Here is a 15,467-nt window from a genome sequence, read left to right as displayed (position 1 = left end):
TTGATCTGGTTGCAATTATGATTGAATATTGTTCGTTCTCTGTTAACTATTGCCGATGGGTATACAACCATAGGGAACTGGCATTGTGAGGAAAGTATGTGAGTTTGCATGCACGCCTCCTCTTTTCGGGATGGTACTGCTATGTAATCTATTCTAAGCATGTGAATCCATGAAAGATCCAATGCTGGAGAAGGGAATAGTTTCTTACCTGTAACTCCATTTCTCCAGCATTGGTATCTTTCATGTATTCACATGCGCCCGCCTGCCTCCCCTGGCCATGCAAACTGGTTCCCCCACTACTTTGGGGGCCGAAATCTGAGGGAGCGCGGGGGCGGGTCCTGTATTTATATCATGGCGTCCCGACGGCGCGGGCACGCATGATACAAAACGAGGTGGATAGGACGCATAAGCGTCGAAAGTTTTCCTACGGGAAAGGGTCTATATAATGTACCGGGGATTCCCAGCCTGACGACGGGGAATATTCTAAGCATGTGAATCCATGAAAGATACCAATGCTGGAGAAATGGATTTACAGGTAAGAAACTATTCCCTTCCATCTGAATCGGGAGAACTGCCTGCTGGTGTTCTTTCAGAATCCGCAGTCAGATGCCGCAAGGGCTTTACATTCCTTGGACCTAAAGAGAGTCCTCAAGTTCTACCTCTTTTGACTAAATCCTTCAGGAAGTCTGAGGCATTGTTCATCATGTTTAGGGGCACATCTCCCAGTCTTCCAAAGCTTCCATCGCCCAGTGGATGGTCCAGACCATCTCGGAGGCGTATACAACCATGGGCAAACTGATTTGTGAAGGATTCCAGTCGGGCGTCGCACACCGGACCCAGACCTTCACCCTTAGCCTTAGATGTAGCGCTCGATAAGAATGCTTTTTCTTGCTTTTCGACGAATTCAAATTAAGCGTATACCAACCCGTCTCACAACCCCTTTTACAAATACCCCATGTCACAATGGAACATGAACCAGGCCGGTGGGTGATAACACAACATTTATTTATTTTAATTTAAAAGAAAATCGCACCATTTTTATATTGGGCAGCAGTCACCAATGGGGTGATAATTACAGTGAAAACCACTGAAATACACTTGGGTAACCTTATACAAGAACATATCCAAAGCACTAGTGAATAGGAACACTTTTTCAATTTGGATAGATGGCACCCAAGTTAAGGTTTCCCCCTGCAATGTTCCCTCAAACTCCAATTAATCGAATTCTGAGTGGATCGAAAGAAGCAGGCCTAAAATGACACTTGGATTTTGACAATTAATTGTTTGTGTTTAAATAATGTACATATGTTTGATCAGTCTCAGGGATGTTATATCACAAGCAACTATAAGGTAAGGTATCACAAAAGGAATACAGTTCAAAAAGCAACTTGAAATGAAAACCGTGCAGCCACATTCACACGTTGAAAAGTTGCAATTTTCTCTTTCAGTTTTAAATGTCAAAAACGTTTGTCTTATAAAAACGGGTGAAATACACAGACTCGGAATGTGGTTATTAGGCTGGGGGATAGATGCACATCACAAGGACACTATGGAAGTGAAAGAGTGACTAGCTGAAGAATTCGATGAGATTTTCAAGGTGGAATGAGGTTCAGTTTCGGTAAAATAAAGCAGTTACGGGGTTAAAACCAATTTTTCTCTTCCAAGTGCCAAGGACGAGATACCTCGTCCTTTGCACTTAAGCGGTTAATGAAACAGAAAACGTTAGAAGGCATTGAATGGCAAAATACCAAAATCACCAAAAAAGGCCTTGGCACTGGGGGGGTGAGGGGGGGACCCATGGCAGTTAAAAGGTTAAAAAGGAGTGGCAAGTTTTACTTAAACTAAATTATCTAGACTGTACTGTTAAAGAAAGACACGGTACGTTCCAAGATTGATTCGCAACAACCACCTTTTCACCCCGCATTCAACTTTGTGGGAATTTAATTTGATTATTCCAAAAATGACTAAGGACTTTTGATCTATGCAAGACGGAAATTAATAGAAAAGTGGCGCTAACGCTTGCCGATCAATGACAAGATGCACAGAGAATTCTGACAGTTTTAACAAGGAATTAGGGTATTTATAGGATTATTTAAAAAGTGGAACAAAGTATCAAGATGGGGTAGGCTATGTGTGGCTATGGGATGGGGAAATACTCACAATCGCACTTGAGTTTGGGGATTTGGACAGTCAACCTAAAAATTAGATCGAGTGGATTCTGGGGATAAGCTAAATGATAATATAAACAATTCTAATTTTAATCAATTGCGGTATAGTTGCACAACACGAACCACAGAACATGGTATTTCTCACAAGGATGAGATTGTACGGCAAACAGGTTAGTGATTCGGAAATATATGGAAACGCACATAGTCACGAGCATACTAACTCATATAAATGATATATTGTCTAAAGATTACATTAGGGGACGCACTGCATGGTTGTGAGTTTTGTGTAAACACATATGGTCACACACGATATAGTTACTAAACACAGCTGAAATGGTATATAACTCGTTTAGTGATTCAGACATATAAATGCATGGAGAGGATATAACAAACGTTGCAAACCATTTGTAAAGTGGTGGAACACATGTAAAACGAATTGGCGATCCCAAGATAGACCCTGACTAATTTAGTTATTTCATTCATTTTTGAAGTATCCATGTTTTCAATCTTTTCTATTTTTCTCTTTTTATTTGTTATATGTTTATTTGTATTTGTGGGCGCCCTGTGTGAATTGTTGTCATACATGAAATGATGTTATGTTTTATTTCTATAGGGACATATGATTTGTCAATTGTGTAACGTTCAACATGAAATGAACATTTGAATATATTCTAATAGAAATTATGAGCGGGCTCTGAAGAAGGAATCGGTTCTGAAATGCATTAGCCCATTAATTCACTGTTTGCCTCGGCTATAGTATTAGCCTAATTGAAGAAGTATAAACACTAACTTGATGATACGAAGATACAGCTTATTCTCAAAAATAAATCCAAAGCTAAATAGTTATAACGGCCTCAAAGTGTATACTTCAAGTACAAAATAAGTGTTTAAACCCATAGTGGGTAAACGGGGTGTGCGGCCCACACCGAAGGCTAATGAGCCTAGGTCTCTTCTTTTCAGTTTACCTGTTAGTGCCTTACATGGTGGAACTGGACAGTGGGCTGCACCCCACTAATAAACATCCAATTGCAAGAAGAATCATTAAGACAAGCATACAACAAACAACTCAAGCAGCTGTGCACTCTCATTTTCTCCATTTTCATAGCATTGAGGGGCGTTGCCACGCTAAGGGCAGCACCCCGGACTAAATTTAAAGGGGAAGCTAAATTTTTCGCTGCCAAAGGTTCTGGTACCGTCCCCATGTTGCGGGACGCCACAAGGATGGAGGAAATGGGACTAAGGACTGAGTGCTCTAGTCACTACAGTGACTAACTTTAATTTCTGATATGTTCTTAGGCAGGCCATTCAAACATAAACTGGTGCATCTTTTGAATAGAGGCTTGGAAACCCAGCTAAGCTGATGTGTTTTGACCAATCAGTGTGCAGTTTCTTGTCCTTTAGCTCCGGGGTCTGATAACTTTGTTGGTCGTTCATTACCTCACTTCCACAACTCGGGCCTGGGAAAATGCTTGCCGTCCCACTCCCCTTCACCCCCACCCCCTTTGCCTTACCCAATCTTTTACTCTGAATGTGTAACTTCAAATGTGTGCGTCTCTCTGCAAGGGCCTGGCTAATGTTTTCTGCTGCGGGGGTAGGGGGTTTTCATGCTTCAGGATGGCTAGCTAGATCTCGAGGCCTACATGTACTGTGTATTCAGTGAATGTAAAGGATTAGTCATTCGTTATCACTATGAATACTTATTCAAAGTTTCCCTAACTAATGTTAAATGATGCTGTATCTGCTTAGGAACACATGGTATGTTCATCTATAAGGTGCATGCTTTATGGCTCAATAAATCATGGCTGCTACTGCCTTGTTGGGCTTGTGCAGAAAAGCCTTATTCATATGGGTCTGCTTGCTTCTACACTGTGTACCTTTTTTCATAGTGACTTTTGCAGCTTGTACTTTAGCGCATGTTGAGGCCGTTGGATGTATTCTCCAACATTGCTGTAATCCCCAACATTCCCGTACTCCCCAACACAGGAGTGAGCTTTGCTACAGCCACTGTTCTAATAAGATGAGCCTTATTGTGGGCACACTGCTTTCAAATCTATTCAAAGTATATGAACCTATGGAAGATCCAGTGCTAGCTAAGGAGTATGTTTCTTAGCTGCAACTCCAGTTCTCCTGCATTGGTACCTTTCATAGGTTCAAATGCAACCTTCTCAGACCTCCAGGTAAAGGCTCCACCTGGCGGAGCGGGAGATGTGTATATAAGTGTTTGCTATCTGCCTGGTTAGAATCTGAACATGGCCTCCAGGGGTGTAGCTCAACACTAGACATCCCATTGGCTCGTAGCAAAATGGCCCTAAACAAGCTGGATAGTCTTCATTAGGCAATTTGTTTCTTTACTGTAAAGTTGGAAGTAACTCAGGATTCCCAGCCTGACTGGGAATATTCAGAGTGTGTGAATCTATGAAAGATACCAATCCTGGATAACTGGAGTCACTGGTAAGAAATTACTTCATCTGCTTTTTTCAAAAGAAATCTTATGGAATGTTAACAATTCGTCTGTTTTAGCATGGTTTATTTTGAGTTCGAGAAGAACATAATTTTCCTCTTCCATCTTCACCTGTTGTGAGCTTAAGGTGCTGCTTTTAAGGTATATGTGCACTTCTTTTGTGCTTTTTCATACAAACATTCTTCAGTTCCTAGCTGTATGTTAGTCCTTGCCATTGATTCGGATACTTGTATTTTTATGTCCTTTTTGCCATTTCACCAGAATTCTGTTTGCTTTGTTCTTTTTGGTTTTTCCTGGTTAATATCAAGTAGACCAAGGATATTTGATCCCATAGAGGACTAGTATGCATAGCTAGCCAAACTTTCTCCAAGTACATGTTTGACCTATTGTCTTTTTCTTAAGGATGCTTGCTGTGGATTTTATTAAAAATGTAAATGTACGCATCTTCCAAAAAGATAATATATAACCGTGACTGATACTGCACTTTTTTTCTATCTGTTTAGTATAGATAAGGAAATGGAGGAAAGGAAGCAAAGAGCCATTGAAGAGGTGACTTGTTCGCTTTTATTTTCTTGTTTTTGTTTTTCAGTGATTGTCTGTGCATTTGTGCCCATATTTCTTTCATAGCGCTTTCAGGATAATTTCCCTGCATGGGTTTTAACTTCTGTCCGGTCAAGGCATAAAATAAGCAGTTTCGCATAGCAATTTGCTGTGCAATTCTGTAGGTGTGCTAATAACATTCACACTTGTGTGGCAAAGCTAGCTATATAAGTTACCCTGTTCAATGAAAGCACAGCTTGCCTTGCAATCTTCTCTTGACCATGTGGGCTCCCTTCACCCTCTTATCTCTGTTCGCTGCAAGTTCAAAGGGGCTAAGGGATAGTGAGTGCAGCCAAAATAATCTCATCCACTGTTAAGTACTAAAGGCCAGTGTGGGAGTGCTAGGCAAGAATTTCTTTTTCAAAGAATTGCAAGCCAGAAGTAACGGGGATAATACTTTTATTAAGCTAACTATATCCTTTCCGGCAAAGACTAGCATGAGTGTTTTGAATTTTTTTTTGTCATGCAATTCCATTCCTAAAAATGTAAGTTTTTACATAATGCATAATCACAATATTGATATTGTAAAACACTGCATCCTCTCCACTCTTTTCAGTAAAGTCAGGTTAGTGTATCTAAATCTCAGTGTCAAACTAGATTTCATTTTGTTGGGAAGATGCACCATATTGACAGTAAACACTTTAGAAAATGTACATGATCACACTTGCTTTTGATGGCAAACCTAGTTCTGTAGCTTGCTGGTTGCATACATCTGCAGCTGGTGCTCAACCTATGAGCTGATCTCATGCCCTTGATTCTAGATCACCTTGTGCTTTATACCAGGTACCCTGAAAGTGAGATGGCCGCAAACTGCAATATTCCTCTTAGTTTGCCCAGTACTCTGCCTGCTACGCCACCCACTCTGCTTAGTGTCATACTTTCTTTCCTCTTACATAATGAATACAGAAAGCGATCTAGATGTTTATGCAAAGTTGTGAACAATAGTTCCATCCAGCCTGTACTTCGACAGATCTACTGCACTACCATACACTGCAGTTAGCCACCGAGCTCGCTTTGCTCTATAATCCTGATTACATTATATGCTACCACCTGCAGGAAAGAGCTAGCCAAACTGTTTTCAGAGCCTTTTTATCATATCTATTTGTGTGTGTCCATTCATACAGCTATCCTTTTACATTTTACAGACCCTCATTCAGGGCTTGCAAAGTCTTTTTACCCACTCGAATAGTCAAGTAGATTTTATGATGGGTGAGTACCATTTGCAGGGGGTGTTCAAAACCTTTATGTAACTTTTACTTTGTTTGCAGTAAATGTAAGTTTCACTGTGCATGACTGGCTTCTGGGTGGCAGCAGCGTGCCAAACAAAGTCTTTGTGGTAACATGCACCATTTTACAGACAGCGCATTTAAATTTGTTTTCATCTGTTGCCATGGGTCGAGTTTGTGTCTCTTAGGCCGAGCAAGTAAACTGAGTTACTTGACCTACAGGTCTAGCAGAATTTCAAAGAATTTGCAAGCCCCGACTCCTCTCACTAATGTCTTACTTCAGCGGTACAGAAGACTGCTGTATTGTTGCTCTTTTGTTATCTTGGATACAAATAACTTCAGGTGACACTAAAAATATTAGTACACAATTGTGCATCAATTGGGTTTGTTTGCTTTATTTTGCAAACTCTGCTAATCCATTTTTTAAAACTAATTTATGCCTTGCTGGAGGTGTCTAGTACTAAGTGTGATATACATACCCAATAAATAAATGAGTTGGGGTACCTCAAGCAAATGGCTATGTATTACTCGTTTTATGATACTACAGGTTTTGAATAGACTCTGCACCTTATGAAAAGAAATTGGAAATGGGAAAAGTGGTTTTGGGCAGGTTTGCAATGCCGAATTGTGCTTGCTGCAAGTGGTTGGTAAGTATAAATATTTAGCTTGTCTGAAAACAATGCACATTGAGTAACGCTAGTAAACTGTTTCTTGGGACCTTTTGCCATCACAACTTGTGGTGTAAGACTGGGGAACATAAATGGTACCATTTCTGTTCGTGTAGGTCAACTCCCCAGCCTTCAGACCAAAGAAATATAACCCACTAGAGAAAAGGCTAGGTGCACCCTTTTTCGAAAAAGTCGACAGCTTTTATTTTGCAAAAAGAAAATAAGGCGATAGGGTATTCTGATTCCACTGCCGTAGAGCTCTCTGCCGTCCTTTGTACAAAACTCACATTATAAACACAAAAATTGTCACAGGTGTGATGCACTCTATCAGTATTAATCCGCCACCTGCTTTGGCTACCGCCTATGGACATGCTAATCACATTCCCCGATTGGTTTCACTGTCTTCTCATCCCTAGCCGCCTCACGTGGGTAGCATTCTTGTACATCTTGAATCACTGCAGAATAATTAATTGCCTTCAACTGGCACCACCTTGCCTTAAATCCGAACACGTGATGTACACCTCATTATCTACATGTCTACATGAACTCTGCGGTGGACTTCAAGGCCAGTCTGGTCCTTGCTAACAAAGCATCCCTTTTCTCATCCCAGAAATGTTGGCGCCCACATCATGCCCTCCCCACTGTAAGGGGATCCCTCTTGGCTTTCCCTGGCACAAATCATAGATCATATACTCTGCTTTCCTCTTTATCAGTCCTCCTCCACCCCCCCAAGAGTAAACCTAGTGTCCCACTAATCCAATTTGTGAAGGATTTAGGACCCACTTTCCTCCACATCTGGTAGTTCAAATAGTATGACCATCGTTCTGGGGCGCTAGTGTCTTAAATCTTCATGTTCTGCCAACATGGGACCTCTGCCTTGTTTCCCAAGAGTCTGACCTTCATGCTACGACGCAGCCCCTCGTCTGTTCAGCTGTGCATTCCCTCCTAATAGTTCAAAAGCCTGATTAATGTGGGTGTACGTGCACGTTTCTTGCCGCGCCTGGCAATATAAATGCAATGGGTAAACAAGGTATTCAAGCCTCATTGTTTTGTGTCTTCGACACGGCCTGTGAGGATTTAGGCCTACTCTTAAATGCAACACTGCCTTGTATTAAAACTACTGTGCATATATATTTGTACTGTACGTTACTTGATTCTATTGCAACGCTATTGTTTTTTTCTCCCTATGTAATTCCCCATTCCTGCCAGTTAGTCCCATCTGTGAAATACCCCCACCCTCCCCACTTTCCCCTGGGTATTTTGTTAATTGTCCTATCAGGGTGTCCTTTGTGGCCTGAAATGGTGTGGTGTTTCAGGCCCCATCCCCCGCTGCTCACCAGTTGAATAGAGTGGCCCGAGTCACACTCTCGTTCTTGTTCTCTCTTCTCTCCCCTCTTGCTGACTCGCCCCCCGCCCTCTCTTGCTGGCTCGCCCCCCCTCTCTTGCTGGCTTGCCCCCCTATTGCTGGCTTGCCCCCCGCTCTTGCTGGCTCGCCATCCGCTTGCTTGCGATCTCCCCGGGCTCTCCGGCCAGCTTGCTGCTCTTCATTTGCATCTCCATCTCACTCGCGGGTACTGCAGAGGATCGCCTCGGGTCTTCCTCTGCTGCTGCCAGCTCCGGAATGACTGCCGCAGTAAGTGCAGTCCTCCTGGGAGCTCTGACCTCTCGGGTGTGGTTTCCGGTTCTGCTTCTCGACTGGAGCAGTTCACGGCATGCTGGGAGCTCTTCTTCCACATTGCTTAGCTTTCCTCACTGCTGCTTCCAGCTGCGCGTTTTCTGCACAGCCACGCTGCTTCTCTCGCGTCGGCTGCTGCTTCTTCTGTTTGTCCCACATTTAATTCTGCTGCTGCTTCTACCACTCCAGTGTCTCCTTCCCTCACCTGAAAAGCAGACCTGAATTTAAATGTCCTGCTCGGGTGCTCCATTTTACAACTAGACCACTCATGTTACTTTTAATCTCCATCAACTGAGTCCCTCTTCCTCGTCCCAGTACCACAAACATTATGGGTTCTGAAGTCCATAATGTTTTTAGTCTTTATTTTTTAGTTAATTTCAGCTGATTTGCGCACTGAGTTGTCGAGGTTATGGGAGGCTGTGTAATCTGCCCTTGGGTTTGGAACCTTGGCATAAGGCGGAATCCGAGCAATTCGAGGTTGTCATATTTACTTCCTGAGCCTCCAATATATCAACTTTGTTGTTTAGCAGATTTGTCATAGTCTGCTTTGAGTAATTCTAGGAGAGGAATTTGTACATTAACAGCATGCCATTAGGTGTTTGGCTATTAAGGAAATTTCATCCTCCGAAGATGAATACTGCATCTCTCCTAGCAGAGTCACTACTTTCCCATGACAACCGTCTCTGCCCATGGGATCCTCCCTCATGTTACCACACCCAGGGTTAGGATCAGGTAGCGGCTGCCTTCCTCTAGGCACATGGGAGGAGGCTTTATGCTGGGGTATAGTGATGACTCTGCAGGATTCATCACAACTCCAAAAGTGACTTGTATCCACTACGGACTGAGACGAAGGAGAGGCCCATTGAGAGTATGCAAGATCAGTACTGTGACGAGGGAGAAGAGCGGAAGAATGAAGATCACCTTCAGAAACCATTGTGAGCGGTCTAGTCTTGAGACTTTTGATTGGTCAGAACATACCTGAAATAGAAGAGGGAAATCCGAACCGAGATGAAGATCCAAGCTTTGTGTGCTGCTAGAGGGACTGGGATGCAAAAAGTGCAACAAACTGCAAAAGTGTCCCTGACATATCTTCCATGGTTGAGTAGAAGGAAGCAAGAGCTCAGGCAACCAGCTGGACGAAGGATCTTCAGTGGGTCATCCACTCTAAGCATGCCGCCCAAAAGTAGGAAGCCACTGCGAAACAGTCCTAGAGTCTAGGCAGAGGAGGAGGTGCCGCAGCAGAGGCGAGAGAACCAGAAGCTGCAAACAAGACCGATGAGCTGCCACAGAAAGATTGGGAAACCGGGAGGCTTCCTGGAAACTCAGATGGACCATGCCATATTGAAATGCAGGTCTGGGACCCGCACCCAGTAAGAAGTGACAACCTTATTAATACATGGAACTCTTCTTCGTGCTAGTCCTGGCCGAGTTGGACACTAGTGCTGCCTAGATCTCGCATGAAAGAAAGCCATACAGAGTGGTCTGGGACTGAAGGGGGAAAAAGAAGCCAATGGCAAGAGGGTCTGGGACTCAACAAAGGAAATACCTGGGAGGATAGTGAACCGGGTATCGGTCCTGGGAAACCAGAAGAGACCATAATGAACTGCCTCCGAGATCAACCCGTAAAGGCACAGTACCTAGCAGGATAGTGAACCAGGTGGGCTGTGACCTTGGTGAACACTGTGAAGAACTGGCCAGAAACCATGGGAAGGGAGAAATACCCTCTGGTGGTGTTGAACAGTGCAAAAGAGCCAAGATAATGGGGTCATTCCCTTGGCACAGTGAGCATTGGCAAAGAGGCCAGGAGAGAAGAAAAGCACTTGTCCTGGCATTGAGAAAATGTGAAACAGGCAAAGGGGGGGAGGGAGTCATCCCCCTAACACTGTGGAGATGCAAGACTTTTTGTTCAGAGTTCCTTGCTGGAAAACCTAACCCAAGGAATCCTTTTAGAAAAACATTTGCTATTTTTTAGAATATTTAGTTTCTGAATCCTCTAATTTTGGCTGTCATCCAGAAGAAGGAAGACCTTCTTCTGCACCAAGGAGGCCATATATTTTTCTTAGTTGGGTTTCCAGTGTAAAGGTCAGAAATAGGTTTTGGACACAGGACAGTGAACTCTTTTGCTTTAGACTGACATCCTGACAGATTCCTTAGTATTGGTTGAGGCAGGGAAACCCTTCTTAGAACTAGGGTCAGGCAGGGTGTTCTTTTATTTTCCTCATTTATAAAAGCCTATAACCAAAAGCATGCCACCTGTGGGCTATTCTCCTATTTCTACACCCTTCCACCTCCCACAAGTGCCTTTTATGCCAGGAAGTTCTAAAGGTGATCTTCTCTTTGAGGAAAACTCAAGTGGACTTTTTCACTTTCAATGTGACCAGAAGTGTGAGTTGGTTTGTTCTAGAGGGTATTCAGTATCCCTACAAAATATCTCCACCAAAAATATTGCCGTTCATATAGCCGTTTGTCTCGCCATAGGCGATATTTTTGGGGAAGATATTTTATGGAAGCGGGGGTGCCCCCTCATATTTAAAATAATGCGGGGGTGTCCCCCGCAGGGTCCATGGGTCAATATAGCGCAAAAATATGGCGATATTTTTGTGGTGATATTAAAACATGGAACCGGGTATTCTCGACAGGAAGCTCTGGTATGAATTAATGGGCAAATGGAAATTTGATCTCCTCTATGCATTTCTGTCTTTACTGGTCATCCCGCTAGTTCTCAAGGTTAATGTTAATTCTGATTGCTTTGGACTAGAATACATGGTTCCTGGAGCTTCTGGACATGCCCACCTCCCCTCATTGGCATCTCCATGTGTGAGGGTGGACCTACTCTCCCACTTGGGAGGGCAGGGGGTAACGTGTCCTCCATCCGAGCTTCAGCAGTCGGAAATTTCAGGCTTGGCTGCTGAGAGGCTTCGATATAAGGAGTGGGTCTTGTCGCAAGATATCCTGGATGTACTTGTTTCAACTCAAATTCCAGCTGTCAAATCCATTTGTGTTCAAGTGGCATAAGGTTTTGGTTTGGTGTAGGGTGGGAGGTCTGGACTTTAATTTGTCCTTATTCCTCTGTTCTCAATTTACTGCTTTGCTTTGCTGGAATGGCCCTGAAGATTGGTACTATGAAGGGGTATTTGGCAACCATTTTGGTTTTTAAGAGACCCTGTGAACATGGCTCTATCTTCACAATCCCCTCTGTTATGCTGTTTTTGTGTGGTTTGTGCAACCAGTTTCTCACATGTCGGTTTGTTGTTCCTGCGTGGGATTTGAATTTAGTTTTGACGGTCCTCATATGTGCTCCAAAAGAGCCCCAGTGTTTAAAGTTCGTTAAGATTGCACACGCTTAAGGTGATTTTCCTGGTGGCCATCACTTTGCGAGACGAGGGAGTGGGATCCAGGCGTTGCCTATTAAGCCTTCATACTGGGTGTTTTACAAGGAGAAGATGACTTTGAGAGTAAGGCTGTCCTTCCTGCCCAAAGTTGTGTTGGATATTCATCTACCATAAGATCCATGTTCCTGTGTTCTTCCCTCTACCTCACCCTTACAGGCTCTCTGCTACTGTGTTTCTCAGACGAGAGATGTCTGGAAGGATGATCATCTCTTTGTGGGTTATGCTGGGGCTCGTTTTGGCAGACCTGTAACTAAACAGTCCCTTTCGATAGATCAACGTCTGCATCTTGGAATGGAATGCTACGATCTGGCTCATTCCAATAGAGGGCTGGCTGCCACCTCTGCCCTGCAGAGGGGGGATTCCTGCTTTGAACATCTGTCAAACAGCCACATGGGCTTCTTTGCACACGTTTGCCAAACATTACTTCCTGGATTCCCTGTCCGGTCAGGACGTTAGCTTTAGCCGAGCGGTCTCAGAGTTTTCTGGTGTAGGTGGTGGTTCTCATTCTTTTTCCTTCTCCAGAATTCTGTACTGCTATGGTGGTATATCATAGATGAGGAATATGTGTGTGGGGGATGGGGGATTCCATTTGAAGAACACCTCTTGGTAATGTTCTTTCTGATGGATTAGTCTTTGATCCCACATATTCCTCATCACCTCTTAACCTACTCCCGACTTGGCAGATGGCACCTAGTGTTTTCCTGCCATTCTTCAAACTGTTAAGTGCTGAGGTGTAAAGGCGGAGCAGAGGTCATAGGGCACTTTGGCTCAATATATACTGGCCCTGGCATCATATTGGGCACACAACTGCGCAGGGTGTAGCCGTGCTGTGCACTGGGATACGGGAAAAATGTCTGAAACCAGACGCTGCTGCAGATGGAATATCACATATGAAGAATCTGTGCTAGGAAGGAATAACCGGAAGAGCATTGGCGAGAGGCAAGTCGTTTTGTTCCTTGAAATGTTTTAGAATGTTTGAAAAATGTTCAGTTTGGTAAGGGGGAGCAGCTGTTGGGGAGAATTCTCAAATGGCTGATTTTCCCTTACCTAATGAGTCCTTCAGCAGTTTTGCTGGATTTCTAGGGTTTATTTTTTTCACCTTGTATGAGTGTGAGCCTTGTTTCCCACTCTTACATGTGTTAAGCTGTGTGTGTTACCATTTGTGTGATCTTGGGCTCTGGAGCCTCACCTACTCCATGAGCATAATTATGTTACACAGCGCCTTCAGTGCAGTGACAGAGGGTTGTCTTTTAGACTTCCCACTGACTCCATTTTTCTGGGACTGACTACTGTCTCCCAGAAACATCTAAAAATTCCATTAACTTTATGTAGTCTCTTTAAGTCACAGACCCAGTACAACCCATTTTACATGGAGTATTGGAAAGGGTTAATTCTTGTCCCTTTTTGTCTGTTTCTCTTGGAGCACTGTTTCGCTCCCTTTTCATCAAGACTTGGCTGGTGGCAGTGGTAACTACCCTATTTTTCAAACCGCGGTTATCTTATATAACCATGGTATTGTTTTAGGCTATTTTATTAGCTTGGAATATAAACCCGCTTGACCAAATATATTTTATTTCGGCTCCGGCTGGGTTTATTCGCTATTTCTTTTTGTTAGTCTTTCTCGTGTTTTACTCTGCGCGCCAAACCAGGTTTGGTCCCTTTGCTCACGATCTTTTCACGGCCTTCTGCACAGAAGCCCTCCTTAAGGTGCCTGAAAGTCTGGGTAGGCAGGATGTGAGGTAGGGGTCTTGGGACCCCTGCCATGGGTTCCCTTGGTAACCCAAGTCACACTCCTGTTTGATTGGCTGGGTGACTGTACTTGCCAGGACAAGCCACCAAGCTGTGTGAATGGGGGAAAACTGCATAAAAAGCAGGTCTCTGGGACTGGAAAGGCAGAGTCGCCACTGGAACAAAAGAACCAACGAGGAGCTGATGGAAGAAGACCCCTTCAACGACTGAACCGCCCAGTGAAGCCCTGCTGCAGGTCCGAATCTTCAGAATCCGACGACAGAGAAGATCCTCCAGGAAACTTCTTCCCTTGAGCTGGTGGGACCAACCAGTTCGCCCAAACTGCAAGCCAGGACGCCTCCTCTGGTCGAAATCGCTGTACAGAGCTACAGTGGGCCGGATAGCCAAGAAGATCGGACCCTGCTTGGGTTTTAAGGAGCGCACCTTTTATTCGTTGTTTCTCTCTGCTGCTGGTTTCTTCCCTGGGCAGTAGTGCAGGACCCTCCAGTCTTCCTCCTTGTCAATCCGCCAGTCGCTTCAGGAACCGTGAGCCTGCAGGAACTACCCTGAACGTCCGCCTCAGCTACAGCTTATTCTCCGTTTTAAGGTACTGTGCAAATCCAGTTGTTAGTTTCATTCAACTGCAGTGAAAGTGTTTGAAATCTTTCTCCAATCCGAGGGCTTGTCCTTTTCTCTGTGAACTAACTTTTCTGCCAACCAAACTCGTCCGGAATCTGTGGCACGAACTTTACTGCGAACTACCCTGAACCGTGCGATCTTGAGCAAAAGACTTTTGACCCATTGACTTAGGCCCTAAGCCTTTTCTACCTGATTCTATCACTGTAGTTCCTCTTGCTAAATTGCCCTGAGTACTTACCTGTTGGTGTGGTGTGGTTCAATTTCTATTAACTTTGTCTTTCCCTCCCTTTTAAATTGCTGGGGTGCCATTGTGCTCCCACTTCATTTTGTGAGCTTAACATGTCTGGAACTTATTGGGAGTGGTGTGGTGTATTAAGATTGTGATTTTCAAACTGCTTTATGATAGTGAAATGTTATATAACTAAAGAGTAAATAAAAGTATATTCTTTTACTTGGAAACCTTGAGTCAGTGTTTGTTTGAATCATAGTAATTGCTGTCCTTTGTGTAACTATTTGATACTGCTCACTTGCTCTTGAGATAAGTCTGGCTGCTCAGCCATTGCTACCACTTTACTGTGTAGTACAGGCTTGTACCAAAGGTGAATTTGTACGGTCACTTGTAGTCTTAATTGTGTGTGGTGTTCCCAAAGGGTACTGCATATAATTCTGGAGCTCTTAAGTATAATTTTCTGCAGGGCTACATTTCATTACGGGCAGCCAAAATCTGTAATTGTTTTCTAGTTTGCTAAAGGTGTGCAAGAAAAGGCTTAATGCCTGCATGGATGTTTAAATGCTTGCCACTGTAAATCCTAAAACGGCAGCACACACCTTACTCTGCACTCACTGATTAATTTTTAACCATTCCTGAATGTTTATAAGTCAAGCCCTCTGTAATGTTTCGTTTCTGTCC

The 15,467-nt window shown here is 43.7% G+C and overlaps 1 protein-coding gene across 3 annotated transcripts in view; it reads left to right on the top strand.

The window, feature by feature from the left end:
* BORA (BORA aurora kinase A activator) overlaps positions 1-15,467 on the top strand; it is a 911,814-nt gene that overhangs the window by 228,207 nt on the left and 668,140 nt on the right. For all 3 annotated transcript variants that reach the window (XM_069639407.1, XM_069639408.1, XM_069639410.1), the window contains one exon: positions 5,133-5,178. In XM_069639407.1, the coding sequence (XP_069495508.1) occupies positions 5,133-5,178 (46 nt within the window). The remainder of the gene's footprint in view (positions 1-5,132; positions 5,179-15,467) is intronic.

The sequence above is a fragment of the Ambystoma mexicanum genome, chromosome 7q (assembly GCF_040938575.1).
Source record: "Ambystoma mexicanum isolate Mex_15411 chromosome 7q, UKY_AmexF1_1, whole genome shotgun sequence".
In the NCBI taxonomy this organism is placed as follows: domain Eukaryota; kingdom Metazoa; phylum Chordata; class Amphibia; order Caudata; family Ambystomatidae; genus Ambystoma; species Ambystoma mexicanum.
The sequence above is the reverse complement of the archived record's forward strand: the minus strand, read 5'-3'. Positions and strand labels throughout refer to the sequence as shown.